This window comes from Physcomitrium patens, chromosome 12 (assembly GCF_059467195.1).
Source record: "Physcomitrium patens ecotype Gransden chromosome 12, ASM5946719v1, whole genome shotgun sequence".
In the NCBI taxonomy this organism is placed as follows: domain Eukaryota; kingdom Viridiplantae; phylum Streptophyta; class Bryopsida; order Funariales; family Funariaceae; genus Physcomitrium; species Physcomitrium patens.
Window position 1 is genome coordinate 10379990 of NC_143421.1, and position 19182 is coordinate 10399171.

Sequence of the window (19182 nt, forward strand, 5' to 3'; positions counted from 1 at the left end):
ACAAAACCACACCTACAGCAAAGTCTGATGCATCTGTTTCCATAAAGAATACTTTGGAAAAATCAACACGATACAAGATTGGTGTAGAAACAAACATTGTCTACAAATAATATATGGTGATTCTTTCATAGCAGCATGCAAGAAAGCATTTGCAACTATAAACACAGGTTTAATTCAACTAGACTTATGACTCTCTACTTGATTAACTGCATTGGTAGTTATACTTTTAGAGAAAGTTAGAGTTCAAGAAATCCAATCTATTTGAGGGTTGTATTTTTCTAACCATGATAAACCTAAAATGACTCAATTAGAGGGAGATCTAATGATAATAAATACAACAAAGCTATTATGACTATTGATTATTACTTCTATAGGAAGGGTTTCGTGAGTAATATGTCTAGAAGACAATGGACAACCACCTATGACTTCTACATGAATAGGTTTAGTTTTCTTTACTAAACATATGCTATGTCTTTTAGTAAATTCTTTATCTAATAAACACACTGAGGCTCCTGAATCTAACAAGGCAGAGGCTTTGTAATGTTTAGGTCCAAAAATAATATTTAATGTAAAAAAAAAAAGGAAGGATTTTGAGGAGAGAATAAGACCTTTATTAGATGTTGTGCAAGGTTCCAGCTGCACTGTTCCTATTGTAACTGGACAAACTCGTTTTCTGACATATTGTCTTCTTTGATAGCCATACTTCTCATTTTGTGCTTGCATCATTTCTTTGGACAATGTTGAGCAATGTGTTTTGGTTCTCCACAATATAAACATAATCCTTCTTAACGACGACGAGTCTTTTCTTGTTCAATAAGAGATTTGAAATGTATTGCATCGATTTGTATATCTTTTACTTTTGAAGATATGTATTAAGAAGACGTAGGTGTTGCCATTGAATTGTAATAATGTTGAGGCCTACTTATATGACTCTCAAATCGAAATTCAAAAAGTCGATTATCACATTTTACAGCAAAATCAATTGCTAGATTCAATGTTTGAGGATCGGATAAATTGAGCATCAATTTTTTTACCTCATATTGTAGTCCATAAAAGAATTAGCTATTGAATACAGCATCATCCTACTTGGTATCAATCGCAAGTTGTCAAAATTGTGAAGCATATGTTATTACTGATTGATTTTTTTGTCACAAGATATAGATCTTATTTGTTGCAATATGAACTTTATCATGTTTTCCATACATAGATCAAAATTCTACCAAGAAAGCTTCTAAATTATCCAATATTAGATCTTGTCGTTAAAGAAAAGATAAAAACCATGATAATAGAGAATCGAAAAGTAGTGTTCGTATAAACCTGACTTGTGATCTTGGAATTGGATAGCTTTGGGATTGAAGTTTGATTATCAAGTGTACTTGATTGATAAAATCCTCGAAAATTTGATCTTGTACCATCAAATTTCTCGGGTAAGGCAATTTTTGGTTCTCTAGCATTTGAATGGTGTTCTACCATGGGAGAAGGGCCATCATTTGATGTAGGTGTTGAGGCAGCTTTGACCAACTCTACATCTCCACTTTCTATTATTCTTATTTCTCCTTCTGTTGGTGAATTAAGTTGATGCATCACAAGCATTAATTGCCTCAGTTGTTCTTGCATTTGAATCATTGCACTCTTCAATTTGACAAGCTCTACCATGGTAACACCTAAAAAAAATATATATCTAATATTGCTCAAAATAAGTAAGAGAATGGACTTGAGAACAAAAAAAATACTAAAAATAATATCAGTTTAAAAGAGGGTAATCCGCAACTCTTAATACGCTTATGTCTTATCAAGAAAAAGGAGTAATCTATTCTTAATCAAGGAAAGACAAAGCTTTGATATTGTAAGTGTATTCTTATCAATCTATCAAGGACAAGAACTCAATGAAAAAGTAATTCAGACAAGTGAGCCTTCATTCAAAAAAAGGTAACAAAATATAAATAAACAAGTATGTATATTGAAAGAGAAATTGGAATGGCTATTGCCAAAGACTAGAAAACATGAAGACTCTTGAAACTAGACTGGAAACAAAAAAGGACTTAACAAGAGTGAAAAAGGCTTCACTCTTGTCTCTATATATACTATCTAACTAGGGGCTACAAGGTGACATTCTATAGGACCTCCAATATGTGTTGATTTGTAGGAGACATGCCTTGACTTACAAGGCAAGTTTTTCTACGTGTCGGCCACATTGTTAGCTTCATCTTCAAGCTAACAACATGTGTGGCACATGGCCAACTTGTTGACCGCGTTTCTAATCCAAAAAGTCAATTAAAGACACCTATAAAGTCAAAGCAAGTTTATCTATGAAGCTTCTAGGAAGATTTCATACCAAATACTATAGAATTAACTTATTTTTATCTACTTTTAACTACTTCTTCCTATTTATATATGTAATTACTGGCTTACATGAGTATGTTCATAACAAAACCAACACAAAACCTCACCCATTGCCAAGAAACGATTCAAAGATACTATTGGAAGCAAAACAAGGATGTTCTATATTAGTGGAGGGGGATTTAGTATAATAAAATATAGATAAGATAATTGTATAGATAGTTAGAACCATGGAAGTTTTTAAAATTAAAATTAGATTAGTGGACCGGGTAGGATCCACCGTAGAACATTCTAAAACGAATTTAGGGTGGTTATATAGGTGAAGCCCACCATGAAACATTCTTAAAAAGGCTTGGGATGATTTTCTAGGTAGAGCCCACCATAGAACTTTTAAAAAAAAGAATTTAAGACAGTTATCTAGGTGGAGTCCACCTCCTATGAACATTCTAGAAAGTCTAGGTAGTAGGACAAGGTATAAATAAGATAGGCTAGGGCCTTTAAGGGCACTTGGATAGATATGACTTTGGATTCTTTCTCTTATTAAAATTTGGTTTTGCATCTTTTTGTTCAGATCTCTTCTGTTTTGTTTTTGTTTGCTCAGTTTTGCCATTCATGTCTTATTCTGTCTAGTTTCGTTCAATTTTGTTCTAGTCTATTTTGTCCAATTTTGTGATGAGGCTTTATGTTGCTGTGGATTAGAAGGATCTTGAGTTTTTGAAATAGACTAATCCTATTTCAACCCTTGTTTCAAAATTTGTTATTAGCTCTATTTTTAGGTTTTATTAACTTATGAAATAACTTGAACTCTCCTTGTAGAATTTAATATTTGGAAGAAGACATAATATAAATAATTTTTATATTACTTAAATAAATAGAAATAAATTAAATTAAATAGAAGTAGAAATGTGTTGAAAAGCTAATATACTTTATAAGAAGCTTTAACAAAAAAAATTGGATATAGATTAGACATTTAGATTTTTATAGAAATATCATATAGCTATTCAAACTTCTTCCATGTGTTTCTTAATTTTATAGAGTTGCATTAGAAGTAATTTATAGCTTAATACTTAAGCCACAAATTTTACAATTCCTATGAAGCTTTTGCAAGACCTTCTTTATATTTGATATGTATATATGAGAAAATTATGGCTATTCTTATCCTTGCAAATATTTGTCTTGTATTCTAGTCTTAATTTTATAATCATTTAATAATATCTAAATTCTTTTAAATCTAGTAAATAATATACTTCTATATATTAATTTATATAATTTATAAATTAATTGGTCAAAGAAATAAATTCTTTCAAAGAAGATATCAAATAAATAAGAAAATAAAAGTGGTACATTTTATATTTGTAGAAATCAGAACATTTTACAAAAAGTAATAAAATCACTATTAAATTATATACACAAATTCAAGGGCTTTTTTTTTTTTTTTTTTACATTTATCAATAAAATCTAATAAATGAGCTTTATGTCTTAATCCACATTGTAATGTTTAATAAAACTAGATATTCTAAGAAAATCATACTACATACATATAAAATACACAAAATTAAGATGAAATTGAGAATTTCACAATGCAAAACTCAAAACATGAAAGGTAAAAAAACACTCAATCAAAACCACTTCTTATTCAAGGTTGTAACATACTACCAATGTCTAGTGTCACCCTTACAAATCCACATCTCCCATGCATTCTTATTGAACAACTCTTGGTATCACAAGATTTAATACACTACACTGACAAGCTCACTTCTTTTGCTAGAAAGTGTCATGTGATGTCCAATGATGTCTGTATTGTCTGTATTGTTATTGCTGACAGCACCACTTGGAAAGCTCCCTCTACTTGTTCAAAACTGCTGCAAGTTTATTCATATTTTGTGAACGTTTTGTGAACCCTTGAGTTAGCAGGAAAGAAAGCTCTTGCATTCAACTGTGCATTATTCAGTGTTGTTCTAAAGTACAGGTGGTGCCACAGGTCCAACTGAATTAGTGCATTGCAAAACTTACCTTTGACAGCAAAGAATATAATTTAGAAAGTGCAGTGGAAAGATTCTTGATGCCACCGGGTGCAGTGAACAACGTTGCTGAGATCAGTTGATCACTTAAGATTCATCACTGTTAAATACTATCCCACACATCAGAATTTGTGACCAACATTGCTTGCCAAAAGGTTTGTATATACACCACATCAAACGTCCACCCTGCCGGGATGCAATTCTGCGGGGGTAACAATGTTCTGCAACATACAGCCATTGCGGAAATAACTAGACTGTGCTCCAGGTTTCCATTAGTTATATGCACACATGGTCATTGTGCCTTGAGGATTTCAGATGTATCACAGAAAATAGAAACCTGAAATGTTGACTGCCTTAGCAGTACCAAGTATCAGTTGACAATTCCTTGGACGCCCAATGCAGGGCAGATGCAGGGTTTCAAATCATGTTCCATACGATACTGTTCCAGGCGAGGACTTTAAATGATAATCCAGTATTTCGAAGACTCCAATAATTGTCTGACTACAGGAAAACTTTGAAGTCTCAAAGTTAAATCCATTTCAGAAATCCTATTCATTCTGGTCTCGGAATGAGCTCTCAGGAACACAGTCCACAACGGCACATGGCTGAAGAGGTACAACGGATTATACAGAAAGTACTTTATATTACCCTCAGAAATGTGACTTTACAACACAGCTGCACTCATGAGAAGCAGCTTCAATGATGCGGTAACGACCACAATCGATACACGCGATATCAGTCCGGTAAAACTGTAAATTGTGTCCTTTCGAATTAGCATCAAACCGCACACAACTCACAGAAAATCAATTTGTCCGAACAATTCCTTCAAAGAAAAAAAGAGAAAACACTCACAGCCGGTTCAACCATACCTGCAGCATTCACCACTCCGGTGGACTGTTCTATGAAAGAATTTAAATACTTCCCAACCAGACTGCACCACCAACTTTCTCTGATCACCACACTTCTCTACCACCGGCTAACAGATACACCACGCATAGTGCCTGCCCACATCCAACGCCCTTCCAACCCATTTCCAAACACCCTTCACATTCAACAAAGAAAAAGTCCCATCACCGACACATCGCGAACGAAACAGATACACACTACTCACCCTCCCGTTCCCCGACATCATCCTATCAGCACTCACTTGTCACCACACATCTCATTCCATGCGGACGCCATACATCTCACTTCACTTCCACACATACATCCCACAAACATCGTCTTCCATGTCCGCAACCCCACAACACATTCACCTCAACCACATATAACATTAGCTTTTCTGCTTCCAATCGAGTCGCTTCGAACTCCCTCCTTCCTTCCATTCTTTCTTTCTTCCTTTCATTCTTTCTTTTTATAAAATTTCTCCCATTTCCTTCCTTTCGAAGACCAAGGATCCCTACTTCCTACCCTCTCCACCAATGCTTCCTACCCTACCCTACCCTACCCTACCCTCGCCTCTCTTCACAGCCTACCATTGTACAATGGCCGCAACCCTCCGCACCTCCCTCCGGTGCCGAGCTCGTCCAGCCCCTTAATCTACCTCTCTCCCTGCTACGAGAGAACCCGCAGTGGAGGGGGAACCACCAAAATCATCCCCCTGCCCAACGCATACCCCTTCCAAAACCTCCTGTGCCCATACCAACACATTTTACAACCCCCCGCCGCGGCCTAGTCCACGTCGATCTCCCCGTCCTCCACATCCACCACTTCGTCCTCTTCCCCTCCCTCCTCCCTCGCTTCCCCGCACTCCACCTCCATCTCGTCCTCCCCGTCCACGTCCGCATCCTCATCTTCCTCCTCATCGTCGTTCCTCATGAACAGCCCAAGCTGCTCCAGTGGATTACTCCCACCCTGCAGCGCTATCGTCGACGACCCATCCGGCGACCCCTCCTCCCCGTTCCCCGCATCGTGCACCGACCCCAGCATCGCCTCCAGCGGACCCGACCGAAGTCTCTCCAGGTCCTTCAGAATCCCGCTGTTCTCGTCGATCTCCACCGTCCTCTCCATCTGCGAACCCCCAACCCACATCCCACCGCATCCGTCAACACATCTCCCACCTCACATGCACCCAACACACCCACATCACCACTCAATACACTCACACCCCTCAGCACCCCCCCCCCCCGACTCGCATGCCCACCTGCTGCAGCTCGCGTCGGGCCTCCTCTCGTTCCACCTCCCGCTTCTGCTTCTCCAGCAAAGCCGCCTCTGCTTCTGCCTTCCGTTTCGTGATCTCGGCCGCCTTCGCTTCGGCATGTAACCTTGCTTTCTCTGCACCACACACGTTCCCACGTTCAGCTACCACCCACCACCACTCAACTCACTCACCACCTACCACATCAACTAACAGCTCAACGTTCAAACTCATGGCCCCACTGCTCACCTTCCCTCTGCCTTCTCTCCATCTCCTCCCGGTCTCTCTTCAACTTCTCCGGGTCTACTTTGTCGTTCTGTTTCACCGCGCGATCACCCACCCAAACACCCACACCCACACACAATCAACAACCCACACACCAACACCGTCGCAACCACCGCACACCATACCATCCAATCCACATCTTCCGCCTCGTCTCATACAACCACACGCAACGACATATCATCATCAGTTCCAAATCCAAAACGTCCCTCATCCGCACTCCATCCCCACGTCGCCCACCACCGTGCCTCCCCCGAAACTCGCAACTACCATCTCCTACCACCCACGGCCACAGGCGCCGTCTCCACACCATCCACAAATCCCAAGACTCTCTACCTTGCTGTCCGGTAACGCCTTCCCCTGCGACTTCACTATCAGGTCCGCAAAACGCCCCTTCAGCAGCGCAGCCCGCAACTGTTTCTCCGGTGAAACTTGTCTCGCCGGAGGACTCTTCTCCGGAACCACCGCCCTCTCAGACACCGTCTCCCCGTGTACCACTAACACATCCTCTGCATTCGCACCCACAACACATCAGATACACCGAAAACGATCCCACACATCCACAACTCACTCATCCCACGAAACCACCCCGCACACGTCTACACATCCATCACCACACTGACAATTCTACAATGCACCCTCCCACACATGCCATCACACAACACCACTCACGTCCCCACAACCCTACCCAAACCTAACCGGTGCGCAACCAATCCAACCCAGACACCCACTCACTTTTGGTCGCCTCCGCCTCTGCACAACGGCTGTCTTTCTGCTCGCTTGCGGGCTCTCTACCCACCGGGTCCTGCATCGCTTGCGGTGGAAAATCCGCAATCGACTGGCATGTTTCAGCCTCCACCTCCCAGAGTAAGTTCAATGTAGGACACACTCGCAAGCCCTCCTGACTTCAACTAAAGCCATCTAGAGAACCAATATCTTCACACACCAGGCACGCAGCCTGCTGCAACCACAACCAAAACGCTTCCCAACCAACCAACCCACAACCAACCCCAAGGAAAATATCATGAGCTCCGCCCACCACCCTACCAACGGCAACTGACCAAGCTCATCATCTTCCCCAGTCCAACTGCAGCCGTAACCTCTCTACAACCTCATTCACACCTTATCATGTGATGCTTTGGGTCCGGCACCGCCCGTTTGCCCATCCTCGGCATCAGATTCACTCCCCGATGAGCTTCCCGAATCCGAATCTGCACGCCCCCCCCCAACCACACCCAACCCTCAGATCCTCCACCTTTCTCTCCCCACCTCCCTCTATTCACGCCCCTTCCACTCTCAACACTATCATCCCCCCCCCCACCCTCCGTCCCACATCCTTACCACTGTCCGAGCTTCCCGAGTCGCTGCTGTCACTCCCAGAGCTGCTCGACTCTCTCCCCTTGTCGATCACTACCGGCGCGAACTTCGCTGGCCCCACATCATCGTCGATATCTACATCCTTCTCACCGCCTTCCCCGCCTGTCCAAAACCACCCGCCCCATTGTCACTTCCTCCAACCTCACCATCAACACCCCCCACGCTCCCTACACCCCCGAACCGCACCGCAATCACTCCCACTTCAACCCCACTCCTTACCTGCTCGTCCTCCTCTCCGCACTTCGCCCCCGCCACCTCTCGCCGCCTGCATTCACCGCACACAAACCACACATCATTATCCCACTACCTCACTCAAACTCCTCCGCCTCCAACGTCCGCCGCTCCCAACACACCGCTTCCCACCTCCACATCCCCCACGCTCCACCTACCACTCTCACCCCACCCCACCCCACCCCGCCTCGCCTTGCCGCCACCCCAAATCCCAACTCCCACCTCCCACCTCCCCCCGCTCACCTGCGTCTCCCCGCGGTGTGCCTGCCCTTTCGACTTCGCCTTCTTCCCCCTGCTCTTCATGTAATTCGTCACGAACCGGTCCAGCTCCCACAGCGTGTCGTTGTCGAACGAGTCGATGTCCACCTCGATCTCGTCCTCGTTCTGCCCCAAATCCGGATTCCTCTTCTTTATGATCTGTACAATCCGCTCCAGCTTGTCCCCCGGCAGCCTCTCCAAGTTCACGCTCAGCTTCCTCTTCTCCTCGAACGTCATCGCCCTCTTCCCCACCTCGTCCGGCCGCGGCTTCGGCTGCGACGCCATCCGCGAACTCGTCTTCCCCCGCGTCAGCGACGAAAGGTCCCTCTCCCCCCTCCGCACCTCCCCCGTCTCCTCCACCGAATCCTCGTCGTTCAAAAGCATCTCCTCCTCCTTCTCCGCTCGCCTCTTCTCCTCCTCCATCTTCCTGCTCATGTTCTTCCACCACTCCTCGAATATGCTCTTCAGCAGCTCCGCCATCACGTACACGTCGTGCCCCACCGGGTTGTACGTCATCGCGTTCGCAAATGTCAGCCGGATGTCCTCCGCGAACTCCACCGGCGACGGATACCCCTTCCCGTGCAGCTTCTTCTTTATCGTCCCCAAATCCATCGGCTTCTTTATTATCGAGTGATAGTCGTGCAGCCCCAGCTTCTCCGCGTCCACCGGCTCGTTGAATACCCACCCGTGCTTGTGCGTCATCAGCTTCCGCAGCAGCGTCGTGCACTGCTTCAGCATGTCCGCCACCCTCTTCCCCCGTGCCGCCTCCACCTTCTGCCTCCGCGGGTCCTTCGTCTCCCACTTCCCCGACGCCGTCCGCTTCGCCTTCGCCTTCTCCGGAGCCGGCATCTTGTCCTTCCCCGACACGAACTCCGAGTTCACGTACAACTGATTCGCCTTCGGCGTCCGCTTCATCTTCTCGCTCGGCGTCCCCAAAGCCACCTCCGGTATCAATACGCTCGGCTGCCGCGCCAACCGGGCCTCCCTCTCCGACATCTCCTTCGGCATGTCCCGCGGCGTCTCGCCCGACGACGACGCCGGATCAGAGATCACCGACGCCACCTCCTTCCGCCCCTGCCCCTGTCCATGCCCCGGACCCTGCCCTAGCCCGTTCACGTCCGCTCGACCCAACTTCGCCTCGCTGCTTCGACACTGCTGCTGGTGCTGCTGCTGCTGCTGCTGCTGCTGCTGCTTCCCCTCCGAAGCCACCCCCTGCAACTGCGACTGCGACTGCGACAGCGGCTTCCCCTTCCCCCTCGAAAGCACCTCCAACCACGTGTCGATCCGCGACACTACCAACCGCACCTCCTCCAGCCCCCGCTTCAGCTTCTTCCTCAATTCGCTCCTCTGCTCGCGCGACAGCTTCGCCACGTCCACCGTCACCACGCCACTCGCCCCCTGCGCGTACTCCTGGTTCAAGCTCATCGACTTCCGCTTCAGCACCCGCACCTCCTGCGGCGCCTCCGTACTCGCCTTCGCCATCTTCGCTCCTCGCTTCATCATGTCGGCCAACCCTGCGGAGTAAACGTTGCTATGCCGCTCATGAGTGAGAAGGAGCGCCGACGCCATGCATGCAGACCAGCCGGGAGTCACCTCCTCCCCCGCAGCCCCCTCGCTCACACACTCATTGACCCCCTCGCTCTCAACCACCGACACTCACACGCTCACCCGCACCTGCTGCACCCTAACCTATCCACGCATCCCCTTCCTCGCCCACACACTCCGTGCGCCCGCCCGCTCGGCCACGCCGACGCCTCCTGTTTCGCACTTCGTCGAACGGGCTTCCACTCTGCCCACCACCACTCACCCTTATCCTCTGCCTCTCTTTCGCTCTCTCTCTCTCTCCCCCACAACCGCCGTCCCCACAAGATCCCCAAGAAACCGAATTTCCTCGCTGCTCCGAATCGGAACCACCCCGTCCCAACCCTGTCGCCGCTTCCACGCCCTTATGAAACGGATCTTGTGGCTCCACCCTGTCCCTTTCCCCTAGCCGTTGCTTCCCCGCTTTCGGCACGACCGAGGGAGATGCCGCATCGGAGCTCTCACCCCCGCTTTCCCTTAGAGGAAGGGCAACCTCCTGCAATTTCCCAAAAACTCACGGTCGATTTCCCACGGTACAACAAAACTACGTGCCTACCCTGAGACTTGGCTACCGATCCTGGACAACCCCGTATCGCATAGCTACGACCGCAACAGGGGTTGATGTCTAGGGTTTTCCGCCAAATCCTCAAGGGTTCGTCGGCGAAGAACTCAGGCAGCTCCAGCCGCTCGCTCGCATAACCGCGGGTTCTGGCCCCCGCCCGACCCTGTCGCCTCCCACCGCGATGAATTCCAACATTCGGACGATTGATTGATGGATCGATCTTCTTCGATGTAACTTACGATGTCTCTACTCAGTCCCTAAAAGTCATCGATCTTACGAAGAACCAACAGGAGAAGCCAACACGTCCCTCCTCCCTTCAAGACAACGGTCCTGCACCCTGCACTCCTAATCTACCCTTTGCGTCCCATTATGTACTGCCAGTGCCGGCCTTGGGCACGGGATTACCAGGAGCAGTGGCTGAGACCGAGGCTCCCCTGTTGGGGATTAAGAATCCCTTTGCACTTCCGCGGGGTCTTGTCTTGCTTAGGTGGTCTCATCTTGTTGGCTCTAGAACCTTCCTTCAGCTGTGTCACCGTCATTCACGGCACCCGCGGTCTTGGGTCTCGCCGGTCGCGCACCGTCGCGGACGTCTGTTCGCTCCTCTATTATGTCGTTCTTCTCGGCGGATGTGATAGTTGCCAATATGGACGGAGAATAGCGGAGGATGAATGTCATCCGTTCGCATGCGTTTCTCTTCCACTGTGCATTGAATGCTCGGTGGATGAACTTTGTGTTCTGTGGTGGAAGGCGTATCCCCATCCTATCCCATCGTCTATATATCTTTCTATTGTAGGTAGGTTTGCAAGTGTTTGCAAGTTCACTGTTCATGTCGATGGATACCTTTGGACTCCCTCCTCCAAAAGCGATATTTCGTTGTGTGTACTTTTCGCATGGTTTGGCTTGTTCGTTTGCGCCTTTTCCAAGTGGCTGCTGTTGCAGTTCTTCCCGCTAGCACCGCAAGATTGTGCGCACGGTCGTCGTTAAACCAAATTCGCAATGGAAGTGTTTGTCTCTGTAGCGGGCGTTCTTAATTGTCGTCACCGTTGCTCTGGATCGGTTGCTGCCATTGCACTTGCTTCTGCGGTTAAATTCCTTTCTGTTGAGCATGTATAATTTCACGATTTTTGGCTCCTGGTGAGCATTTATTCTATGTGCAGACCGTATTTGTCACTGTACCTTTGGCGTGGGTGAGTTTTTTCCCCTTTTACTTAACTATGGTTTAAAGTTTGATTTCAGTGCAGAGATTTGTGTTGGTTATTGTCTTCTTCTTCTTGTTAGGGAAATACTGGCGTAAACTTTACGATAATCATGTTTCTGTGGAATGTAATGAGCATAGTAAATATTACAACTCGAAGGTTTATAATGCTTTTGTTCACGTCTATTACAATGCTCTTGTATGTTGTTCACCTTTCTGTTTGATAAAAAAGATAATTTTAACATGTGCATTCAAACGAGATCCACGATTTCATGTTTATGCAATTCAGTTATATCTATTAATGCATTTCATGGACACTTTTAACAAGTATACAAAACATTATGTATATATATATATATGTAAATACACACATAAACTTGAAATTCCAAATGGTTTTTCTTCTTCTTTTATTCTTTTGATAATATTTCTAAGAATCACATACATATGTAATAGCAGTGAGGGCCTTTGCTTTGGGAATAATACATTTGATGCAAGCTATTGATGCATGATAATATATTAAACCACAATTAATCAGAATCCAATCACAAGCACAACTAACAAAATATACATTGTTGTTCTAATACAAAAACTGAATAATTAAGTAAAACACTTACATACGAAAAAAAAAAAAAAAAAAAAAAAAAACAATCGTTTATTAATTATTGAAAAGAGAAAAGTCCATGTAAAAAGACTTATAGTTGTAAAACGGGAATAAAACATTAAAACGGCAAAAATGCATCTACATGAATCTCATATATATATATATATACACACACATGAACATGTTTATTGTACAATTAGGTTTTACAATAAATAAATAAATTTTACATATCAGTTTCATAAAAATATCAAAATCTATATTCTTTAGATCATATGAATTTGAAATACTTAAGATATTTCGTATTTTTAAACATTTGACATCTTATATATTAATGAAAAAATAAATTAGTTGATCAATGAATTATAAAAAATAGGTACATAAAAAATATTTACAGGAATATATTTTTTTATGTCAATAAAGGTTATTGTGGCTCTTATTTGTTACATTTTTGTAGACAAGTGTTTTTAGAAGAACGTCCTGCAAACAAAGAGAGATGTTGTCATATATATATATATATATATATATGATATACTATAAAAAAGTTCTATATATTTATATATAGAGAACAGTTACAGATACTAAGAATTTACTGATGTTATAATAAGGTGATTTACTAAAACCTTGTAATATTTGGCTTATGTAAGAAGTTTCTTAGTGGAAAGCATTTCTAAAATGTTTCTAGATGTTGAGTGAATAGCAAGTAGCAAAAAGATAAGACCAAACGGGTGTAGCTTTGTAAGTTGTATTCGTACTTATGTGCAGAGATAGATAAGACTGTATCACTGATTAGTATTACAACTTAATTTTTTCATGAAGTGTGTGTGTATATATATATATATATAATTATTTGAACCTCTCAGCGTTCTTAATTCCCTTGCAATAATCATTTGGATGTAATGTTGGTTTTATTTTTTATTTTTTTTATAAAATTTTTAATATTTTTTTTGTGTATGTGGAATTAGTGGCTTACTAAATAAACCACTTTAATGTGTTGGAAACTAAAAAAAAAAAAAAAAAAAAAAAAAAAACTAAAACTAAAACTAAATATTCTACATTGGCTGAGATTTTAAACAAGGAGGAGCCATTTAATTGGTTCTGAAATGTATCCAAATATCTGGTATTTAATAATGATTCTTTGATGTTATTAATTGGGTATTGCTTTAATTTATACGACTGGATTACAATAAGAAATCAAAACAGTATAATCATAAATATATATTACATTCTTATAAATCAATATCGTTCTATATTTTTTTCTCAAAGTATCTTACAAAGCAGATTAATTATTACACATTTTATTTTTTGCTTATAAGAGAAATAAGAAAATGATACAAGGTTTCCAAAAACACATTTAAACTAATTCAAGAAGTATTAAAAAAATAGTTGATTCTAGAAACAAGTTAAGGTCATATAGAATCTTTTGAATTGAATGCCGTTATATGTATATGTACATATGATTGTTTTCTTCTAGTTACATGTACATCAAAATATTTTTAAGCCTCACAATGGTTTTGGTCTTCTTTAATTTCAAGTTTTGTAACCACTACCAATTTCAAGTTTAAAAAGTTATAAGTACATTATTATTCTAGAAAAGTCAAGTGTTAGGTGGTAATATAAAATTTGTTTAAAACATTACCTATTTAGAATAGGATTTGACTTGAATTTGCCTTTGATTGTCATTGAATGCAAAACACCAAGACTTGTTAGTAAATCTTGTGTTTATTGAAAAGTTTCTATATAAACTGTACAAATATATCCCATTAACAACATATCTTAATCTTTTGTAAGAACATATTAAAAACACAATAGGAAATGCCAATTTTAATTCTTATATATTTTAAGATTAGAAAATATATTTTAGAAGTAAATAATATTTGAAATATTAAAATTCATTGATTGTATTTTGTCTAGTAATACTAACATATTTTAGAAGACATTATTAATGAAATATAATATAAAATTTTATTCTAAACTTTATAAAATATTAATTCTAAAATTATCGAATATTCTATGCATGTATATTTTATTTTCAATAAAATAGATTTTACAAATAATTAAAAAAACAAAAATATGTGATAAACGTGATTTTTTTTTTCTTGATTTAATATGAAATACAAATATACAAGGATTAGAATCAATTACCTATTCCAATTCTTACCTTGTACTTATTTTTTTACAGCATTTATTTATTTATTTATTTTTCAAATGAATGCATGTGAATGTATGTGTTTACATATAGGTATATATATATATATATATTGTCACTGATTTGGCATTTTTTTATTATCAAATTAGCACTTAATAAAAATTCCATACAAAAGAATTTGATGTTTGAGATTAAAACTACAAACAAGTAATGTACAGAATAATAGCAAAAATTACAATATAAAGACTATAAAAAAGACTATAAAAAAGACTATAAAAGCTAAATTAAATGTTTAGGATTCACTTTTCAATTAATTTTATTATATTTTAAAAGTGATTGAAATGTCCAATAGTATCTTATGTCATGTATTTTTTATGCTTTAAATATTTAACAAAACTGTTTATTCACAATATCTTTTAGAACAAAGTACACAAAATCACGATGACAACTGGAATAATCTTATGAGTATTTTAAATATTTATTAGAGTAAATAGGATGATAAACTCCAAGCATTTAAATACATTATGGAATGAAGATAATAAATGATAATTCATTGCACACGACTTCAGACTGAAAACAAATATAGGTGTTTAAATTTAAATTAAATGCATATTTTGAGATAATTATAGAATCATCAAATAAATTCGATTTTAAATATAAAATAGAAATAAAAGAAAATTTAACATTTGTCTCAAACCGAATGCAAAATTTGTTTGTAGAAACAAAAGTTATCTTCAAATGACTTTGAATTTAATGTGTATTAAAATCAGTGCTACTAGTCAATTATATATATATATATATATATATATATATATTTACCTACATTACTTTCATTTTGGTTTTCAGATTATTTATGTTATTTAAAAGATTGTATAAAAGAAAAATTTAAAGTATCTTTTAAAGCAATAAAGTAGCCAGTTGCATAGCAAACAGAAATTAAAAACATCCATACAAAAAATTGTTCCTAGCAAATATATTTCAAAGCTTTCAATGCAAAGTTTTAAATAGGTAAAAGTTAAAGCTAAATATGTGCATATCCAATTTTTAATCTTATTTAACAAACATATTATAAGTTGTCCAAGAATGTAATTTTTTGTTTAATCAATATAAAGCCCAACGGTTTATGTTGTTTAAAAGTAAACGATTCTACATACTCATATTTTATTTTTATTTTTGAATGTAATGACATAATGTATGTGAAAAAATCACTAAGGAAAACTCAAAAAATACTTAAGATGTGAAAATATTAATCCTAAAAAATTATATTTAGTTATTATACAATAGGAAAACAAATAAAACACAAATATTTCACACTATTTTTTTCATACCTTACAATTCTTAAATTGAATGAATATAGTTTTTTTTTGTCACAAAAAATATCAGAAAATAAAATATTATATTAGAAAAATTGGGGTTTCTTTATCATAATTCCAGCCTCAGGTATAAATCTTCGTGCCATCATTCCTGATTTTGAACCAAAAAATGCAATAAAGTCAATAGAATTATTTTTTGATAAATAAATATTAAATTATACTAAAATGTTTATTGTTTAGTTCATTATTTGTATTAAGTTTTGTAAGTTATGTATATACTTATATTGAAATGAATTGTTCATTTTGATTTTTAATTTGAAGTTTGGAAATAAAATTAGGAAAGAAAATGAGGAATTTTTTTTTTGTGATTATTTATTTATTTATTTATTTTAGTTTTCCAAGTAAGTTTTAATTTGCATCAATATTAAAAAAATCAAAATCAAAATCAAAATCGTTTCTAAATGGCTCAGTCAAAACCCCCAAATAATGCATCAAGTTCTAATGGCAATTGAGTGTGTTTAGTTCACCAGAATAATACAATTAAAATCTAAAAAAATCATTTCAAAAGTCATTGCATTATGTTCGAAAAGCCATGTAAATATTTATGATGATTATGAAGATGTGATAGTCTTAGTTTGAGCAATTAGAATGTATTCTTATAAGTTAGAAATTGATATGTGTATTCACAATTTAGACAAAATTCAAGGGTTTTATATTCTTATAATAATTATTATGATCATTCAGGTGATATTTAATACATTTTGAAATTAAAACTAATAAATCAATCTTTGTAAATACCAAGACAGCTACAATTATCTGCACACACAAATATGGGTGAACTTGACAACATCTAGTTTTAAAATTGACAAAAATAAAATAAAATAAAACAAAACCATGTCAATATGAACCCAAATAGTTGAATATGCATGAATGGACAATACACTATTTAAGGAAAAAAGAAAGAAAAAAGACACAATTGTGAACAAAAGATTACTTTGCATGAGCAATTTCAATGTAGAAAAACCAACACAAACAATACAATAGTGGAAAGGAAAATCGCAACAACAACAATATCAACCTTGAATGAATAAAAGCACTCAATATGGGTCTCACCAATATAGAAAGAAAGAGGATCCAAATCACAATCCCCCCCAAACTCAATACCCCGTCACTTATAATTAAACTAATTCAATTCCCATGCTTCCATTAACTCCCTCCCCTTCCCGCTATAATTTCTCCCCGCGTACGACGTGGACCGTTTCCCGGGAAATTACAAACCAAAAGTGGCGGGAACAGGCTTCGAAGCGCGGGAGTCGGACCGCAAATCACAGAGCGGGAAACGTACCGTCGTTGCCGTGCTTGGAAATTTGAATTCGGTGGTTTTGGGCGGGGAATCGGTGCTTTTGAGCGGGCGATGGAGCTGCAGCGCCGAGTTATTACTCCAGACGGAGGCCGCTGTTGGAGACTCATCTCTATGGTATTTGAGACCTCCGTGTAATCGCAGCATTATTGGCGTGGAGCTTGTGTGTGTGTGTTAGGAATTCGAGGAGTTTGGTGGATTTCGGGGAATAAGAAAAAAAAGAAGGACGAAGTAACCTTTCTTTGTTGAGTTGTATGCGGCTGATTCGGTTTACGATTAGAGAGCGTCGAAATCAGATGTGGAAGGGGGGAATTCGTCGTGCTTCACGTTTGGCTTCAGTATGCGGAGATTGAATTCAGTTTTTATGTCGCGAGCAGAGGATGTGTGCGTCACTTTCGGTAGTTGCAGGGATTTTGAGCACTGGAAATGAGAGTGTGATTAATCGGCGTTCGTGGCACTTGCGAGATGATTTCGTGGAGGAGTTTGGACTCGATTGAGGTTTTTGTGGTGTGTTATCTAAATCGAAGATTGTGGGGGTGACATCAATTGTAGGCGTTTCTTGGCGGATTTTTTACTTTCACTTTTCTTTTCTTCCTTGCTGGACTCCAATTTCGTGCATCGCCATTCCTCAGATGCTTAATTCGTTGTAGATGGTTTGTGCAGTTACTGCGTCTAGTTCTACTCTGGGGTAAGTTCAATTCATACTGTAACCGCAGTCTGAGATTTCGAGAGCGTAAAATTAAACAAAGTCCAGGATCTTAGGTAAAATAGATGTAAGCGCAGTCTCAGTGTTGTGAAACATGATATGTTTTGAGTGCATATTTTGTTCGTCTTACAGAACTGTCTCTCATGAAAGCATAGTAATTTTTTTAATTGACGATGATGATAACAACAACAGTAATAAAGCAAAAGTTTCAAATATCTACACGTCAATCTTTATGTATCTCTGTGAGTTAACATGTCAAACCGATTTATAATGATACATTTTCATCGTTTTTTTTTTTTTTTTTTTTTTTTTTTTTGCATTAACACAAATTTTAAAAGAAAGTATACAAACTATAAGTCAAGTTATTGTGCTTAACATGATTACAAATGAATTTGTAACATAAAATTTCCAATGGTGGATTTTTTTTTTTTTTTTTTTTTTTAATTCCTTTGAACAAAACTAAAAATAAAGCAATGCATTGTAGTAAACAATATAAGAAAAAACATAATATACTTCATTCCTTCTACATAGTCAAAATTGGAAATAATTGGATTCCTAATTTTAAATTAACAAAAAATATTCTATTATCATGAACTATTTAATTTGGATTTAAAATTTGTAGAATACAACTTCAATCCTTTTTCAAAGGTGTATACTAAATAGCACTTGTAAACATTTTTCACCATGTCAATATCATTTACTTTAATTTTGGACAAAATATTTTTTTTATGAAAAGTTAAAATCTAAAAAATGAGTCTAATTTTGCTTTGCATTGCAACTAAAGTGGAGCATATATCTTATGCATTCCATACTTAAAATTGGTTGATAGAAACTTCAAAACATAAAAATGTTTTAATATGAGTGAGTAAAAATAATATTTGTTTATAGTTAAAATAAATGACCAATTCAACAATAGACATAAAAACTCATCTCTATTGTTGTATGGTTAAATGAAACAAGTTGAATTAGTAAAAAAATACATTAAAAACTAAGGCCTTTGATCAATTCATACTTAAATTTATGTAAAGAAATAACTATGGTCCATGCTACATATATATACATTCAGTTAAGG

At 39.2% G+C, this 19182-nt stretch overlaps 1 protein-coding gene across 1 annotated transcript; it reads right to left on the bottom strand.

Annotated features, from left to right (window-relative positions):
- Positions 1–5629: 5629 nt before the first annotated feature.
- On the bottom strand, positions 5630–10217 carry LOC112289477 (transcription factor GTE9). The gene is made up of 9 exons (XM_090254871.1): positions 8632–10217; positions 8377–8422; positions 8122–8259; positions 7903–7991; positions 7516–7618; positions 7117–7289; positions 6748–6814; positions 6505–6635; positions 5630–6371 (listed from the first exon to the last, which is right to left on the bottom strand). Exons 1-9 carry the CDS (start codon positions 10213–10215, stop codon positions 6033–6035), a joined length of 2670 nt encoding a protein of 889 aa, XP_090110997.1. The 5' UTR covers positions 10216–10217; the 3' UTR covers positions 5630–6032.
- Positions 10218–19182: the final 8965 nt, after the last annotated feature.

Excerpts from the sequence above, each read along its gene's own strand:
- LOC112289477 (XM_090254871.1), bottom strand. The coding sequence starts at position 10,215 with ATGGCGTCGGCGCTCCTTCTCACTCATGAGCGGCATAGCAACGTTTAC. Across the intron at positions 7,290-7,515 it reads AGAGGCGGAGGCGACCAAAA|AGGATGTGTTAGTGGTACAC; the intron begins GTGAGTGGGTGT and ends GTGCGAATGCAG. Across the intron at positions 6,636-6,747 it reads GGAGAGAAGGCAGAGGGAAG|AGAAAGCAAGGTTACATGCC; the intron begins GTGAGCAGTGGG and ends TGTGTGGTGCAG.